This window comes from Sturnira hondurensis, unplaced genomic scaffold, assembly GCF_014824575.4.
Source record: "Sturnira hondurensis isolate 20B ecotype Veracruz unplaced genomic scaffold, ASM1482457v3 Scaffold0013931, whole genome shotgun sequence".
Taxonomy (NCBI): domain Eukaryota; kingdom Metazoa; phylum Chordata; class Mammalia; order Chiroptera; family Phyllostomidae; genus Sturnira; species Sturnira hondurensis.
Window position 1 is genome coordinate 3,485,002 of NW_028086562.1, and position 17,522 is coordinate 3,502,523.

A 17,522-nucleotide genomic window follows, 5' to 3' on the forward strand; every position below is an offset into this window, starting at 1 on the left:
CGGAAGGGATTTCTGCGCCTCCCTGCACCGGCACAGGCGACCCGGGTTAACCAGGGTAACCAAGCTCACCGAGTCCTGGTGGGAACTGCGGAACCAGCCTGTGCCCGTGGCCGCTTCCTTCTGGGGTTTGGTGCTTGCGGTCTCCCTGTTTCTGGGTCCAGTCACACGCCTTCCCTTCGGCGCCTGCCCCTCCTCCCTCACCCTCCAGCCACCTGACAAACAGCTCTCAGCTCTTGCTTCCTCGGGGACAACAATGCAAATGAAATAAACCGAGTGCCGAGTGCCGTGGCGCTGAACGCCAACGCCGGGCTGTGTGTTCCCCCACGGGGCGGGGGTGGGGGAGCTGAGGTAGCCCAGGGGGCAGGGGCCGCCCTGCAGAGCACCCAGGCGCCGCCCGGTGATGGCTTGGCTTCCACCTCCGGGTGCCCGGCTTCCGAAAGGAGCTGCTGCAGTGACACTTAGCAGCTGCCGGTCTCCGCCACCTCCATCCGGGGTTCGCTCAGCTCAGCTCTCATCCCCGGCTCCCTGGTCACCCTCCATGAGCCCCACCACCCTCGAGGGACACAGGAGACCTCGGGGCTGCCCATCACCAGAGGCATTTCACCCCGGTCAGGTGATGGGAAAAGCTTCCACACACAGGCCTCAGGCCTGTGGGACAGGCCGCGGGCCCTAACATCCCAACAATCATTTCACAAATTATCCTAATTATCAATCCATCACCCCATCTGGACAACGCTAGCTGGGCCATCGGACGACTTTTATGACCTGTAGCACTTGGTGGGTAATAACGGGGAGAGATTTATGGACCCATCACGCTCCCTCCTCCAGCGATAGGACTTGATTAGTTCAATTTATTTTGGACTCTCCTCCCCAGCCCCGGCCCTCCCCGTGAGCGCCGCTGGGCGGCCACCGCCTGCCGGGCTGCCGCAGAAGCGCTCTGTTCGGCTCCGGTTCTAGCTGGACCAACGCGAATTCCCGATTTGTATATCGGGGGAGGGGGGGCGTGGCTGGTGGAGAAGGGGAGAGAAAATAAAGAAGAACGCAGAAGGGCCCTTTCCTTCGTGTGCGGGGGCTCCAGGGTGCGCTGTGCGCGCGCGGCCCCCCTCCCTTTTCGGGAGGGTCCGGAAAACCAAGGCGAGAGGCACGGAGAGAGCAAAGGCTATCGGGGCCCGTGTTTCCCGTTTTCATATCGCCGCAGAGATTGAATCAAAATTCTTTTAGCTGATACCATCTCCCCGGGTGGACTACACTCTTGTTAACGGATAAATTCAAGCCCTCCAGAAAGTAAAGAATAAATTTAAGCCTTTTGCCAAATGTCTATCCCTATTGGATTTTGATAAGACGGCCATTGAGCCTTAATAATGTCTTCCATCCATTTTCAGCGGGCCCTTAACGCGGCTCTTTATTCGTCCCCAAAGCCTCTTCGCCCGGCCTTTTTATTAGCGGCTCTGGCGGGCTCTCCTGGGAGCGGGGCGACCCGAGTGATGGATGGACCACTGGTTAGATTATCTCCCACAGATGTTTGCTCTCCAGGAGCCCCGGGCTTTCCCTCTAAGTAAACAGAGACTAAATAGAGTCGGCGGAGGGAGTGGTCCCAGAGGTCCTGAGTAGGCGACGCAGCAGCAGCCGACCTACAGCCCAAGTGACTTCGGGGCAAAGAGCGCGCCAGGGCCGCGCGGGGGGTGGGATGGCGGGAGTGGGGGGGGGGGGGCACCTGGGCTGGGGAGCCCGGTTCCGACTCTCACCAGCAGCAAAAGTCGCGGCTGCTGGGGCCGCGGGGTGGACAGGACAGGGGGCTGCGGGGACAGAGGAGGATGCAAGAATGCGGGGACCCGGGACGGAGAGGGGGCTGGGACGGGAGGGGGTGTTGCCGGGGACACTGGGAGGGAGTGTCTGGACTCCCGCCAGACACCCAGCCCAGCCAGGCGGTGGCTCCGCCTCTTCTGGGGGCGGGGCCAAGCCTGACGCTGCTCACAAGCTGCTCCACCTGTCACTCCAACGGTAGCCCCGCCCCAGGCCACCTATCCAGCGGCTCCCCGTTCGAATCTCGACCCCGCTGTCCGTGTGGAGCACGCCACCCGCCCTGGGCCTGGGTTGTTTGCTAGCAAATTCGGAACGGATGGGTTCTTCAGCCCCTTCAGCACCCAGGCTCTCTAACAACGCGAACTTATGACCCCGACTTCCCCACCAAACGTGACATTTTCTGCATTTGCTGTGTCAAGCCACTGATTGAGTTAACGTTTGTTACATTTAACTGGTGCGGATGAAGAACAGGAAGTATAATTTCCTAAAGTTGGAATCGATGAAGCTCAGAGATGTCAACTGACCAACCCAAGGAAGCACAGCGCCCTGGTGCTCCCCACCGTATGTTTAAGAACCCCAACCCCACGTCTTCGGGAAAGGAGGGGTCCTGGTCAGCCAGATGCAGAAATCCCAAACCACAGAACTGGTAGGTGGAAGTCCACGTCCCATTACCAAGGAACTCGCCTCATTAATCTTTAAAATAACACATGAAAGCACGTATAGTTATACGTACAATAAGTTTGCGAACGAGGGGGGACCCCCCTCGGAGAATGGGATTATCGTCTGGAGGGCGGGACCCTTGTAGTTCAGGCTTCCCCTGCCAGGTGGGCGCTCCAGGGACCCACCTGTGTCAGTGCACCAGCTGGTGTTGTTGTGAGAGGGTGTGATTGGTTTTGGTGAATGTTTGAGACTTTCAACCCATCTGCTCGTTTCCTGGGTGATTTACCAGCGCACCTGACCACCCTACATGGAGTGCTCGGCAGCTTTTGACCAAAACCAATGCGACCCCCATGCCCCGCCCTCCCTATTCACCCAATGCCACCCGCAGTGACTTTTTTTGTTTGTTTCCCCGGATGAAGAAAGTTCTCCAAGGGAAATGTTGCCAATGTGAAAGAGGTGAAATGAAAAAGGAGAGGACTTTGATGGTGACTGAAGCTTAAATGTGTGAGAATAAATACACAATTTTCATGAATAAATTTCAGCTATTGGGGGCTCCTCGCATCTCCAACACCGTAACTGACATGGGTTCGTCGGGCGGGACCTTCTAGTTGGAAGCAAGGTCACGGGAATGCCGTACTCCGGTCCCACGTCCAAGCCCCTTTGCCCCGCTCACACTTCTCTGTGCCATGCCCTTCCTCCCAGAGCAAATGGGGACACCAGCACCAGACTCAGGCCCCCACCCTGTCGTCACTGCACCAATCTCTTTGCAATCAAGAGCCTCAAGTGCTGATCAGCTCTAAGTTTGGTGGGTACAGTTCTGGGGTGCAGGGGGTGGAGGGGTTGGGGGAGCAGCTGGAAGAGGTGGGCAGGGAGCCCCCTCAGACCAGGGCCGGCTGGGTGTCAGGAAGCTTGTTCCCAAACAGATGGCAGCCAGGGCACCCTGCCCCCTGGCACCCCACCCCCTGGGCCCTGTCCCTCTGGGGGTCCACGCAGAGGGGGTACCCTGGACCCCTCGTGCCAAGTTGGGCAGCTGTGGGCAAGGCTCTGGCCAGAGGGCACCCTGCACCCAGCCGTCAGCAGCTCTCAAGAAGGGCCTCTGGACCCTGTCAGCCACGGCCTGGTGGCTCTGCCCTTTACAAGAACACAGCTCCAGGAGGACAGACGACATGCTGATCTTGTTCTGGTTCGAAAGTGTCACACTTGCTCCTCACCAGTCTTGACCTCAGACTTGACCTTTGGCCTTCTGCCCTGACCCTTGTACCCAGGCTGGACGACTGACTGCCCCTCCCACCACAAATTTGTCATCTCTGACCTCCCGCTAGGCCGCCCCCCGGGGCAGGGGAAGTCCACCCGGGGTCGGCGGGTCAGGTGCCTAATTGTGGTGCGAGGTGGAGCTTTCACGCTCGCTCTGGACGTGGAGACAGGAGCGGCCTCGGTCCCTTTTTGTGGGAGGCGACTACACCTCCCCCCTGGGCTGCGGGAGAGCCCTTCACGCCCGGGCCACCACACAGCGCTGCGGAAACAACCTGCTCTGCGGCGGGAAAGGGGACGTTTGTCCCAGTGTCTGCTCCTACGAAACAGTCCTGCAGGGCCCGACAGAAGAGGTGGAAAGGTCCCCCCTGCTAGAGCTCCTTCAGGATGTCACCACGGGGTCAGAAAGCGTCTTTTCCCCGAAATCCACGTCTCTGGGGTTGAACCAGGTGAGAGGCGCAGATGCCCCACGCAGCTCATGGGTCCGCCCAGATGGTGGGTCCCCCCGTTCTTTACACACAGGTCATGGGTCCGCCCAGATGGTGGGTCCCCCCGTTCTTTACACACAGGTCATGGGTCCGCCCAGATGGTGGGTCCCCCCACTCTTTACACACAGGTCATGGGTCCGCCCAGATGGTGGATCCCCCCACTCTTTACACACAGGTCATGGGTTCGCCCAGATGGTGGGTCCCCAGGTCATGGGTCCGCCCAGATGGTAGGTCCCCCCACTCTTTACACACAGGTCATGGGTCCGCCCAGATGGTGGGTCCCCCCGTTCTTTACACACAGGTCATGGGTCCGCCCAGATGGTGGGTCCCCGTGCCCCCAACCATGGAGAACTCTGTCCAGACGACTCAGCTCCAGCTGCCCACCCAAGTGCACAGAGAAAACCCGGGGAAAGTTTGGCTTTTCTCACTGGGAGTGAGGGCAGGGCCAGGGCCTGGACCTGCTGTGAGCTCAGCTTTTCGCCTGACAGAGCCCTGAGCACCTATTCTGGGATCCGACCGTGAGAACACGGCCCGTGCTGACCGGCCAGTCCCTGCAGCCGAGTGCTGCCTCCGGACCCCGCCCAGAAGCACGCGGCGCCCAGAAGCACGCGGCGCAGGGCAGCGTCCTCGCTGTGACCCGTCACTTTCTACGCCCAAGGAGAGACAGCTGCTTTAATTCCCTCGGGGACCAGAGTGCCGGATCAGCACCTGCGTGTGAGTGTGGGTGCCTCGGTATCGTGCGTGTGCACCGTGTGTGTCCCACGTGTGTCCCACGTTTGTGTGGGTGACTGTTCGCAGATGGCCCACCGGTGGGGGCTGAGCCCTCTGGGACGACTGATTTTGGGTTTGGCGATGACTTCAGGGTGTGGCCCCTTCTGCCATCAGGCAGCCCCCGTCTGTCACCCAGGGGCACACCTGTCTGTGAGTGCGCCCCCCCACGGGGGTGGGCGCGCTTCTCGGGCCTCGTTCACTCTCTGGATCTCTTAGAGCTAACGTTTGTCACCCAGCTATTCCCCGTCACCGGCCGGGGGAGCCCAGATGGCAGCCACGCAGACGCTTTCTCCCGATAATGGGCTGCTCTCCGGAGGCCGAGTGCAGACAAGCGGCAGCCTTTGGCTCTGCAGCCAATCCCGTCTCTTCCTCCCCACACCCCTTCCACGTGAGTGCCCAGTGGAGGCAGGGAGGTGACCAGGCTCCGCGAGCCACCTGGGGGGCAGCACGCCCACAGGCCGGGGCTCTGCTTGGTGCTCCGGAGCTGAGCGGAGGGGCCCCCACCGGCCTGTGGGACCGAGCTGGCCCTGTCCTAACCACAGGGCATCCCGTTCTGTCCTCGCGCAGGCCGCAGACAAGGATGGCTCAGGGCCGCCTGCCTGCCAGCCGGGGCGCCCACAGCGGGGGCCCAAGGGGGCGCGCAGCGGCTGTCCTACCTTTTGGACGCAGCTGTCCTGCGACGGCACCTCCTCCGTCAGCATTTGCTGCAAAACAAGAATGAAAGGAGCCATTAGTTTCCCACCACATGCCACTCTTGGGCCGCGGCTGTGTGCCATGGGGCAGGTCCCCTGTCCACAGAGATGATGTGCGTGCAACCCAGTGGCTTCTCTGTGACATTATAAAAGTGCCCTGTCGGGGGGCTGGGGCCTTCATTCCTGACAGTGTCTCCCCCGTTTGTTGAAAATAGTAAGGAACCCCCTGGGGACCTCCCCTCCCTGGAAATGCAGCTCACTCTGGTCCCTCAGTGACTGGGCAGAGGCCTGACCTGTCCTGGCTATTGAGAAGCATGTAACCAAGTCTCTGCTTGTCCCCTATGAGTGCCACCAGTAAAGTGGGAGGCCTGCGTTTGGGGGCAACTTTGTCCATGTGAAGCCAGCCTGGAGCAGAGCGGGGGCTCCCGCCCGGCTACTCGGGCACAGGCTTTGGGCAGCGCACTCAGAGAGAGAGTGCCAGCCATTCGGGGGTTTCCTCCGCAGCCCGGCCTCGAGCTTTCCTCGGCTCGGCAAGGACGCTGCGGGACTTGGCCTGGCAGGCGACTCCTTTTAAAAACCACCAGGTTCCACCCCCGCAGGCGGCATTTCAGGGGATGGTCCCAGAGCACTTTCTACGCCGAGTGAGCTGACGAGTCAGCTGTGTAAATGGGGGTTTTCTGGATCGAGGTGCCGCACAGAAACCCGTATAGAAATTGGAACGTCACTTCCATGAGAACGAAAACCCAGACCGAAACTGATATTCAAAAAATCAAACAAGAAATGGTGTCAGAACCAGGGGTTTTGTCCCCCTAAAATTACACCGCGGCCTTTCCCATGCCGAGCGTGGAGCCGAGCGCCCAGCTGAGCGCCCGCCAGCACCCGTGTGGGCAGGTGAGGACCAGGAGCCTGCGTTCCAAATCGTGGGCGCATTTGCCCGGGCTCAGCTGGAATAACAATAAGTCATATATTTTTAAATGCTAAAAATTCTAACCAGTTGGGGATTTTATGTTTCTGTTCAAAGACTCTGAAATTGTGGTTTGGAAAGTGACGCCAATGAACAAGGAAAAGAGACAGAGGCGAGCAGGGATGCCCCATGGGCCCCGGGCATCCGCGGAGACCAGGGGACCCAGTGCCCTGTCCCTGCCGGAGATGAGCCTGGCGGCTGGGGACCAAGCGCAGCCGGCGGGCAGGCCAGTCCCTCTGCACGCTCGTCTGCTGGGTCTTCACGCTGACCCGGAGCCCAGAAGCTGGCACCCCGTTGGCACCGGGACGGTCTCAGCAAAGCCGGTGACCGACCTGCCCTTTCCAGGCCAGAAGCAGGGAAGGTGCTTTGACTTTTCTAAGGCGCATGGTCCCCAGGTCCCAGGACCTAACCACGGAGGGGGCCCCTCCTAACCACAGAGGTGCCGATGCTGTGCGGGCCCAGGGGTAGCCCCACCCAGCACCACCCCCAAGGAGGATGAGGCATGCCCAGTCACCCCGCAACTGCCGGGACCCTTTCCAGGACGGAAGCTTCAGGGACCCCCATGCACAAACACATGTGTGCCCCACAGGGCCATGTGACCTCCAGACCCAGCCTGCCGCCTGGGTCACAGGGCCCCCTGGGTCACAGGGCCGCCTGGGTCTCAGGCACTGACTTCAGGCGCTCACTGAAGCCGCCTTTGGAAGAGAGGAGAGCATTTGGGGGGTGTGACCTCCCAGGGGCCAGGGTCACAGAACCCCTTCAGGTCTGGGGAAAGGGAGGGTCGGCCCCACGTGGTCTGGGGCTCCTAAGAGTGAGGACCGGGGTGGGGGGGACACTGGCCCACAGGGCACGCTGGGCCTCTGGCAGCTGAGATGCCATCAGCGACTTGGGTGCCAGTCAAAGATGAGGCCGGATCCGGTTCCGCCCGCTGCCAGGCCTCGTGGTCGAAGGTGTTGTTTCTCTGGGATCCCCAGAGAAGTGGGGGCTACCCGTACATGTGACATTGGTGACCACAACTCCTGAGCCTCAGGCCAGCACGGCTCACCTCACTCCCCACACCTCACTGCTCACTCCGTCCTGAGCCTGTCCCCGAGCTGGATGTGCCCTGTGGCTGCACAGGGGTTGCCGGCCTCCAGCTGGGTCTGGCCAGGAGGCCCCTCCTCTTCCGGTGGGAAGACTGAGCACTGGACAGTCCAGGCCAGAGCCCGACTGGGCGTCAGGGACATGGCTCGCCCCATTGCTCCGCCGAGGCCATCGGCCCCGCACGCCTATGCCTAAGACCGCTGGTCCCCAACACAGGCCACACTGGGCCCAGGGTGGAAGCTACCCCGGCGGCCCTGGTGCCTCTTCTGCAGGGCCCACCATTCCCGCCAGTCGGCTCGGCTAGCTGGGTCTTCACATTGACAGTTGGTGGCCTTGACCTTACTCCTTCCCCTGCTTCCCACGACCCAGTCATGGAGAGGTAGTGGCTGGGATGACCGAGCAGGTTCTCACGTTGCTGTGGCCAGCCCGTAAGCACTGGGGGTTTCCCGGGCAAGCGGGGCTTATGGCCATCTCACAGAGGGGGTCGGAGAGTCCCTGAGGTCAGGGCCAGGCTCGCAACACAAGAAGGACACCCGTGGATCTGTCCCATCCCGAGGGCCCCCAGGCTGTCTCGGAACTGTGTCCCACCCCATCGGGAGTCAGCGGTCTGCTGGACGGAGGCCCAGCCACACACGGGGACTCAGAGAGCACCCTGGGGCAGGAGGCCTGGATCCGGAGAGGGGCAGTGGGGGTCTCCCCGCTCTGGGCTCCAGACAGCGATGGCCACCGCTCAGAGCTCATGGCCGCACAGAGGAGGGCCTGGGGTGGCCCCCACCAGCAGCCCGGTCCCCCCAAACCCTCAGCCCTGCATCGAGGCGCCTACACGCAGACTCCCCTCCACACCAAGAAGCCCCGGGTCAGAAGCCAGGCCCAGGGCTCCCACAAGAGAGAGCCAGGCCGGCCCCCGTGGCACAGCGCCAGCCACCCCTGCCTTGCTCCCGGGCTGGGGGCACGCTGGGAGGGCCACGCAGCCTCTCTCTCCCAGATTTCTGCTGTCCCTTAACACAGCCAGCCACCGGCCAGGCCCAATGGGTCCCACAGGCCTTGGGCTGAGGGTGGCCAGAGCCACTCTGCTTCACCTCAGAGGCTGACCCTGGCCAGATGGGAGGGAGCGTCTCAGGAGACAGGCCTGTCCCCACCGGAATCGTCTGAGGAGGTCTGGGAATGGGCTCTGCAATGGTCTCGGCCACCCAGGAGCCGTGCTTCGTGGGGACAGAGAGGCAAGCGTGCAACCCACACCGTCCCTGACAGGCCGGGACACCACGCGTGGCACACCCAGCTGGGACTTCTAGACAGGACCTTGCACGTCTTCGAGAAGCAGGCCGGGAGGGACCAGGGAGGACCAAGAGCCCCCCAGCTGTGTCTTCGCTGCTCCTTGGAGCCTGGCCCTCGGCCCCCGTCGGGCTGTGGGCAGCTGGGCGGCGTGGCTCCTGAGGCACAGCTGTAGGACTGCAGGTGACCAGGGAAGACCCCACCACACGGCGCAGACAGAGGGGGACATTGGGCCTGATCTGCCCGGTGCCCCACCAAGAGGAAGCCGGCCCAGTGACTGAAGAAAAACCCTCCTGCAAAGGGAGGGTCTGAGTCTCGTTCCAGAACCCGCTGTTCCGGAAGCTTCTCTCTGCCTCCCCTGTTCACAGCGGGCCTTGGCAAGGAGGCATATCGTTACCTCTGCTCTTCACCCGCCACTGACCTCGGGTGGACCCCCACTGGCCAGCACACCCCTTCTGGAGCCTGGGATCCCGCCCCCCGCCCCCCCGCCAAGGCTGCGCTCTGCTGAAGCGCCTCTTTATTCTGTGAGCGGGGCCCTCGGCGTGGCCTCCCTGGCCGGCCGGCCGCTGGCGGTGTCTGAGGCCACTCTCAGCCCTGTCTCCACACCCCGGCACAAGTATTAGGTGTGTTTTGATTAAGCGTTTTAGCCAAAAACGCGAGGTTTGACCTCCGGCATTTCACTTCTCTCGCGGGTATCGGTGCCAGCACTGAACTAAGTGGGGTTGGTCGAAATCTCTCGTTTGACTCTTAAAATAAATACCCTCTGTTCTCCAAAGAGTCGGCCGGAGCAGACAGACAGGCACACACGTCTCGTCCGCTCGCAGCTCCCGAGTTCTGGCCTGGCCCCCGAGGGGGGCGGGGCTTTCTGGTCGGCGTCGCAAATGAATCCCAGAAGGCTCTGTCCCTGTAAAGTCATCTGTTATTATGGAAGTATCTGGAAACCTATCCACAGGAGGAGACCGGATGGAGCCCGGCCCCCCGGCTTCCAAAACCAGAGAAGAGGGAGGAGCTCCCACCCCGTCCCCGTCTGCCCTGTGGCTCCAGGGGTCACCCAAGACCGGCGTGTACCGTGTACCGGCCTCTTGCTAGCCTGCTCAGGTGGCCTCTTCATGGCCCGAGTTGTGCATCTGGGTCTTGAAGTGACTGAAAGCTGCTTAGGCCAAGGCCCCTGCCCTGGGAGAAGCCAGCATGGCTGGGGTCAGGGCTGCCTGTGCCAGCCACCCAGGGGTGTCAGGAGAGGGGGGCTGGCTCCCCGGTGCTCGGAGGAGACCCCAGACCCCCCGCTGTCTCTGAGCCTCACTCTGCTGACTTCCGGGGGACTGGGGGCCACAGGGGCGCAGGGTCCTGTGGGAGACACAGCCCGAGCAGGGTGGGGATCAGGCCCCAGGCCCCGTGGGCGGCTGGCTTGGTCCCCATGGGACCTGTCCCCTGCACAAAGTCTGCAGTGCAGGCCGCGTGAGTTGACTATCGGGGTCACCTCGTTCTCCACGAAGTGCACTGAGGCGCCCTGCCTGCCTCCACCCTTTGTGGGAAGATGACATTTTTAAAGAAGGAGCCTCGTCCTGAATTCTGCGAACAAATCACAAGCCGGACCATGACCCCACTGCCCCTGGTGTAAATGCTGCACGCATGCGGTGACAACCATAGCAGCTGCGGAGACCCCGGACTCCAGGGACGCTCACTCTGAGGCGCAGTGTGGGGGCCTGCCCCCGGGGAGAGGGGCGGTGGGCTCCCCTTTACTTCTCTTAGCAGCCCCCCTCCCCCCCACCCCCGGCCGTGGGCCTCACTGACAGGACGCTGCACTGGAGCCCCAGGGCCGGGAGGAAGGAGCTGCTGGCGGGGCAGGGGCGGGGGGCTCAAGTGCAAGTTCAGGGTCCTGACTCTGGGCTTCTGCTCCTGAGGGAGGACCTCAAGGCTGCTGGGTGTGCCGGCGGAACAAGCCCCAGGGCGCCCCTTCCACCAGGACTCACACCTGAACCCTGGCCAGGACCCTCCCGGGCGAGGGCGCTCCCTGCCGCCGCAGTGGGCCGGGGGCCCTGTGAGCTCGCGCCCAGCTGGGTGTCGTCCCACTGGCAGCTGGGACAGGAACCGTGAAGGGCGTGAGTCACCGCTGGCCACTCCGAGCACAAGCCCCCACGGTGTTGACACAAACCCTTGAGCTCTCAACTGGGAGCAGGGTGATATTTATTTATTTTTTGCATTAAAAAAAATTCGGCTTGGCTGTGTTTGAGCTGCAGAAATGATTTTTTTGCAAGGCGCCTTGGACACTGTTTTTAGCTTTTATGCCTAAACAGATACTTCTTGGTTCTTTCAAGTGAGACCTACCCAATGAATGGAGGCTCTCTCTTTACGCCTAAGAAAAATATTTACACAGTCAAGTACGGCCCCGAAAAGGGCCCGGCTCCTTCAGAGGGCCCATCCCCAGCGCAGATGGGCTCCCCGCTGTTTACATTCCCAACCCAGCACTCCCCTCCCCGGCTGCCCTCCCCGGCGCGTTTCCCAAACCTCTCCGCTCTCACCAAGGACCCTGCGGTCAGGGGCACGCACCCACTGCTTCCTCACGCAGAGCCCACGGTGCCGTCCGCAAGGACACACAGCCCACTGCGGGTGACAGCCACGTCCCACCACCTGGCCCTTTCTGTGGCCCAACAAAAAACCCAGGCCCCTCTGCCTGGGGAACTGCCCCCCCGCCAGCCCCTTCCGCCGCCCCCCTGGCCTGTCTGGGGCGTCAGTGCCTGCTGCTTCGCCCAGGCCGCCAGAACCATTGGTGGGGGGACAACGGGCTCCTGGCCAGTGCGGCGTTGCTCAGACCAGATCTCAGGGCGCAGTTTGCCCGTTGTCAGACGTGCCCAGAATGCTCTGTCCGCTGGCGTTCTCATCTGAGGTCCTGCGCCCCTCTCTGCCCGGACACCCTGCCCCTCCTGCGGTCGCCCGGCCCGGCAGCTCCCTTTCGGCGGAAGGAACAACTGACTGACTGAGTGAACTCTCCGTGGAGCCCCAGCCCCGCGGCACCCCCCTGGCCTGTAGGATCTGGCCTGGGCCAGGTCCCCTGAGCGGCAACACCCTCACGCCTCCCTCTCCCACAGCCCCGAGAGCCCGGTGTCCACACTGCCCCCAGCAAGACGCCTGGCCTGGCCGGTGTTGTGAAAAGTCTCGAAACAGCACCAACTCCAGCTCTGTCGGGGCGGAGGCAACCGAGTGAGGCCCCTTCTTCAGTGACTTGAACTTGAAGCACAGAAAAGCCCCATGGAGTCAGGGGGCCATGACTGCTGGGCGCTCCCGGGAGCAGGACTCCTGAGGCAGGGGTGTGGGGTGGGCCGAGGAAGGGAGGGACCGTCCCAGGACAGGGCTGGGGGGTGGGGGAACATGTGAGGCCAACAGGGGCGGGCAGAAGGCCCAGAGCGGGGAGGGGCTGCGGCGTCTGGAAAGGCCCTGGGACTCTGCCTGGTGTCCTCACACGGGCTGGGGCTCCACAGCCTCTGAGGGCGACCACAGACGCAGGGGCTGACAAGAGGGAGCAGCAGGTGCCCTCGAGGGCAGGGTGGGCGGCCTGACCCCTGAGCGGTCGCGGTCCCCGTGGCTGCGCCTCAGAGCAGGTGGGGCATCTCTCCTGTCCACAGGCTGCTGTCCCCGTCCCCCCTGTTTCCCCATCACCGGGGAGCCTGGTGGAGGCGGCCTCAGTGAGGAGGAGGCGGAGCCCAGGCAGGCTGGGCGCAGGGCTGGTCAGTGCTTGGTACACTTTAACGCAGTAAAACTCAGACCCAGCCCCCGGGAAGGGCCTCTGGGAAGGGCCGCCAACCCCCTCTCCCCACAGACGAGGAAGAGGACCAGAGAGGGCGATCGACTTGCTTCGGGTGCACCAGAGCCAAGGGTGGACATGGGAGTGGAGCAGGAGGCCCTGCCGGGGCCTAGGGGAGCGGGCCCGTGGGGCAGGGACAGGTGGGCAGCCCTTTCCCCGGGGGAGACCACAGGTGGCTCAGGTGTGGGGGCCTGGCCTCTGGTCCCAGGCCTCCAGAGTCTGACGGAGTACACTTCCCACCACCAGCCACCTCCCCACAATGCATCCAGAGAAATAAAGGGGGTGCCAGTGCCCTGGGGGCCCCCACTCCCTCAGTTCTTTATCCCCAACCTCAGTACAAATACTCCCAGGTAGACAGAAAGGCCACATCCCTGAGCCAGTCCCGAGGCCCCTCACAGGCTACGGCTGCTGGGAGCCCTCCGGCACGGGTCCTGCCTCTCACTTCTGCCAGTGGCCCACCTAGGCCCCTGCAGGGCCTTCTCCTGGGGTCCCCGGGCTGTGTCCCAGGAGGCAAGCAGGCAGGTGTGGCCCTGCAGCCGGCCCCAGCCCTGAACCTGCCGCAAGCAAAGCCATGGGGCCGGGTGGGGTCGGGGCAGGATGCACTCGGCCAACCACCTGGCCTGGCGCCTGCAGTTGTCGGGGGCTGGTGGCTCTCTGACTGCCTCCCAGAGCTGTCCTTTCCCAGCAAGGACAGGGCACAGGTCACCCCCAGTCAGACACCCAGCTTCTCGGTGCTCAAGCCTCTCCAGCTGAGTATTTCGATGCCCCCGCATGGGGTGCTGGGGTCTCAGAGCCCCACCCATACATGCGTTCCAGCTCTTTCTGTCACCCCTTTGTGACTGGGGTGGCCTGACCCAGCCTTGGGACCCGTGCAGTAGGACAGGCCTTCCCCCACCCCCGGGCCTCTGCCCCCTTGTCTTGGCCTCAGTGGGACCTCACTCCTGGGCAGAGAGAACACGCGGGTGGCCCAGGCCTGTGAGGGGTCTGGGAGGGCCCTGACCGCATGGATGTCGGCAGCCAAGGCGCAGGCTCCCGAGCCCCTGCCCTGCCAGGCGGCGAGCTATTCCCGGGCAGCTGAGCACCGAGGGTGGCACCTGCCCTGGCGAACAGCTTCCTGCCCCTGCTTCCAGGAGACCGATGGCCCCTGAGGAAATGCGTGCAAATCCTAGGAGCCCAGTGGCGTGTGGCACTTCCAGTCAATGGCTCATGACAAGTCATAACTTTCAGCCTCAGAAGGGGAGGTGCCCGGAAACAGGAGGACGTTCCGCGGGGCCGTTTGCTCCTGGACCTGGGGCCGGTGCTTCCTTCTGCGGTTTTGGGTCCCACAGGGGGAAATCCAAGAGTCGGGAGGACCCTGTGGCCGTGGGCAGCCCTAAATCCTGCAGGAGTGCAGGTCGGGGAGGAGCTGCTGAGGCTCAGGTGCTGGGCAGGGCCCACCTCGGGAAGTCCGCACTCCCCGTGCACAGAACAGGTGTTGAAGGTCGGTGACTCTTGGTGACACTGCTGGGTGGCCTTGCCCACTGTCCCTGCCCCCCTCCCCCATTTGCACTGCCTGTGGAAGCAGATGTGCCCCCTCAGAGCTGTCCTGACCTCACTGGTGTCTGCCCCCCAGGGACCGGGAGGCCACCTGGGGCGAGGGGCAGGGCCCGAGGCTCCATCTCCGCCCCCCCGGCAGGAGCGGCAGGCCCCATCGGCGTTGGCCGAATGAAGAGTCGGGAGTGCAGGAGGTCAGAACGGAACCCCTGTGTGGGGCACCTCGGAGCAGTCATCCCAACAAACTCACTTGGGCCCAGCAGGGTCTGGGCCTTGCCCGCCTGGGCGGGGCATCTCTGCCGGCGGCTGGAGGTTGGACACCGAGGTCTGAAGGGCATGGTGTCCAGCTCCCTGGGGGCCTCTGGCCAGGGGAAGGGCAGCACAAGGACCCCAGGGCAGATCGGAACCGTTCCGGGTCGAGGCCTCCCCCTCCCTGACATCTGAAAGCCAGCCCCTCCGGGCAGGGCCAGCGTGCGAGGATGCAAGGTGCCAGCAGCCCCGGCCCCACCATCTAGGCCAGGCACCAAAGGCCCCTTATCCCAGGAGCCCCTCTGCGTGGTCAGTCTGGGGGCGGTGTAAGGCCAGACCAGAAGAGCTCCCCTCAAAGTTGGGGGCACGTTACGGTGCAGACCTCCAGACAGGAAAGCAATGCAGCAGCCATCCGTAGTTCCCAGGCCATAGCCAGCATCTGACACGCCTCGGGGCACCGAGACAGAGCCCAGAGGACACCCCTCCAAAAGCCCCGAACACCTAAAGTCTTCACGCTCTGCGGGATGGATACGGGGCCTCCCACATACCGGTGCCCATTCCCCAGCAGCCACATGGAGGTGAGGCAGAGGACAGGCCCTGTGCCTGTTCACGGTGGCCCTCACGGAGAGTCGCTGTGAACAGGCACAGCTGGGCTTCAGGCTTCAACCCGCACTCAGAACCCCACTCTGCCGGCTGCGCACCAGACCTGGCCCCCAACCTCTTGTCTGATATACGTCTTCCCAGACCACGGCAGGCCAGGGAAGCACCGGGTCCAGCCTTCCGCCCACACCCCCTGTGACCCGCCCTCCCAGACGCCGCCTGGGGACCCCGAGCAGCTCCTGGTGGACTTCGCACCTTGCGGCCTCCCGGGGGCACATAAATCACAGCGCCGATGGTTACAGATCTTTTATTCGCAACCCTTTTTGGTTATAGAAATGCCCGGGGTATTGACAGACCCTATTAATGCACTCACTTTTGACCCTGCTTATCGACAACTTGCTCGCTAAGACGACCCTTAATAATCGTAAGTGGATGGGGAGCATAGCTCTCCTGGCAGTGGCCGCCCCCCTGCCCACACGGTTGGGGGAACAAAGCTGGCCTGATGCCAAGATGTGACACCCACCCCCTGCAGTGGGAGGGTCTCCCCCAGCCTCTGGGCTCTTCTGGGGCTGCGAGTTCTCACCACGCTCATCGGGGTCATCATTGACGATGGGAGGCTGGAAGCGTCAGAGGTCATCACCCCCCATTACAGAGCAGAATGGAAAAATCCATCCCGCTGAAAACGGCCGACTCCTCGGCACTTTCTGGGGACAGAAGAACGGCCTGACGTGGAAAAACAGCCCCTGTGTCGGGGTCTCCCTTGGGGCCGGGACCTCGGGGACCGCGGGCCCTTTCTGATCGATGAAGGCGTGGCCTCCCCTACCCCTGTCTTTAATCATTCCGCTCTGCACACAGCATCTGTGGACTCTTCCGCCAACCTGTCAACCAGGGAAGCCCAAGGGACCGCTGTCCCCTTCCCGGTCGGAATCCCAGCCCACGTGTGCCCTCTGCCAAAGGCGCTGTGGAGTGGCCTTAGTTCACGCTCACCACCACCCTCCAGGGTCCCCACTCGCCCCAGGAGTGCTGAGCTCAGAGAGGTCGAGTCTCGGACAGGGATCACACGGCTGGAACTCCCTCCAGGCCATCGGGTCCTGTGGCCTCCGCACAACCGGTTGCATCAGGGCACGGGGTGGCAGTGAGGGGGCAGAGATGGTGAAAGGGAGTGGTCCTCCTCTCCCACCAGGATTGCGTCCAATAGGAGGAAGGAGATGGGGACAGGCCCTGAGTGCCTGGGCTCCGGTCCCAGCTGCTGTGCCAGCTCGAGAGCACCATGCACCAGGTGGTGGGGGGCAGAGAGCCCCCAAAGACGCTGTGCACTTTCTGAACGGGACGCAGTGGCAGCGGCAGCGGTGCCGAGGAACCCGCGCTGGCTGCTGTGAAAGTGGCGCCCGTGGCACCTGCAGTGCCCATGATGCCGCGGCTGCAGCCAGGGCCCCGGGGTGGCTTAGCTCTTAGTGGGAGTGGGGTCGGGGGGGGGCAGGAGCCAGGCGCAGCCAGCCTCCCATCCCCGCCACACTTCACCTTTCCACGCAAAGCCTGGGTCCCTTCTGTGTGCCCAGCTCACTTTCCACAGGTAACGGCGCCGTGGAGAGGACACTGAAGGAGGTCGCAGGCCTGGGCAAACCCAGGGTGAGACCTCCGGTCCTTGAGGACACCTTTAGGGGCTTGCTGGCTAAGACCGGGTGTCAGGTCCGTCCCCCTGCCTTCGGGAGCCTTTGCAGAGCAGGGCCAGGCCATGGGGCAGCGGAAGGAGCCTGAGTCACTGCCGGACAGCCCCAGCTCCCTCCTCGGGGTTTTCGGCTGCAGGTGCCCCGGGCACGCCGCCCACGGCTACTCAGGGATGAGACGCAATTGGCAATGAGGCCCAGCCTCCTCCCAACGGCAGCATGAGCCACAGGGCTGCTGAGGATTGGACTGCCGTTCTGAGACTGCCCCGGCTCAGGCCACGGTCCTCTCCGGGGCTAACCTGTGGCAAAGGTGCTTGACAAACAGCTGCAGACAGACGGGGGGCCCTCCGGGCTACCCTGGCCGCGGGCGGGGTCAGTGGGCCACGTCCAGCCCGTTCGGCCTGGGACCGAAGGGTTGCAAAAATAAACAAAGAAGGACGTGGGACACAGACCACGAACAGCAGGAAAAGCCGAACTCGTTTACTCTCCAGTCCCGCAGAGGAGTGGCATGCCGACCCCGGCCCGCAGCAGCCTTGGATTCATCGGCAAGGCCTCCTGAACATCTGTGGGAACAGAAGGCCAACGGGCCCAGGCAGCGTTGCTCAGCCCACCTGCCAATACCCATGGCAAAGGCGGAATCCCACGCAGAAGCAACCCCTGTGGGCTGTCCAGTGGCAGGTCACCGCGACG

The 17,522-nt window shown here is 63.1% G+C and overlaps 1 protein-coding gene across 3 annotated transcripts in view; it reads right to left on the reverse strand.

Annotated features, from left to right (window-relative positions):
- Nucleotides 1-17,522, reverse strand: part of PRDM16 (PR/SET domain 16) — a 283,393-nt gene that overhangs the window by 139,556 nt on the left and 126,315 nt on the right. For all 3 annotated transcript variants that reach the window (XM_037062126.1, XM_037062125.1, XM_037062127.1), the window contains exon 3: nt 5,630-5,677. In XM_037062126.1, coding sequence (XP_036918021.1) covers nt 5,630-5,677 — 48 coding nt within the window. The remainder of the gene's footprint in view (nt 1-5,629; nt 5,678-17,522) is intronic.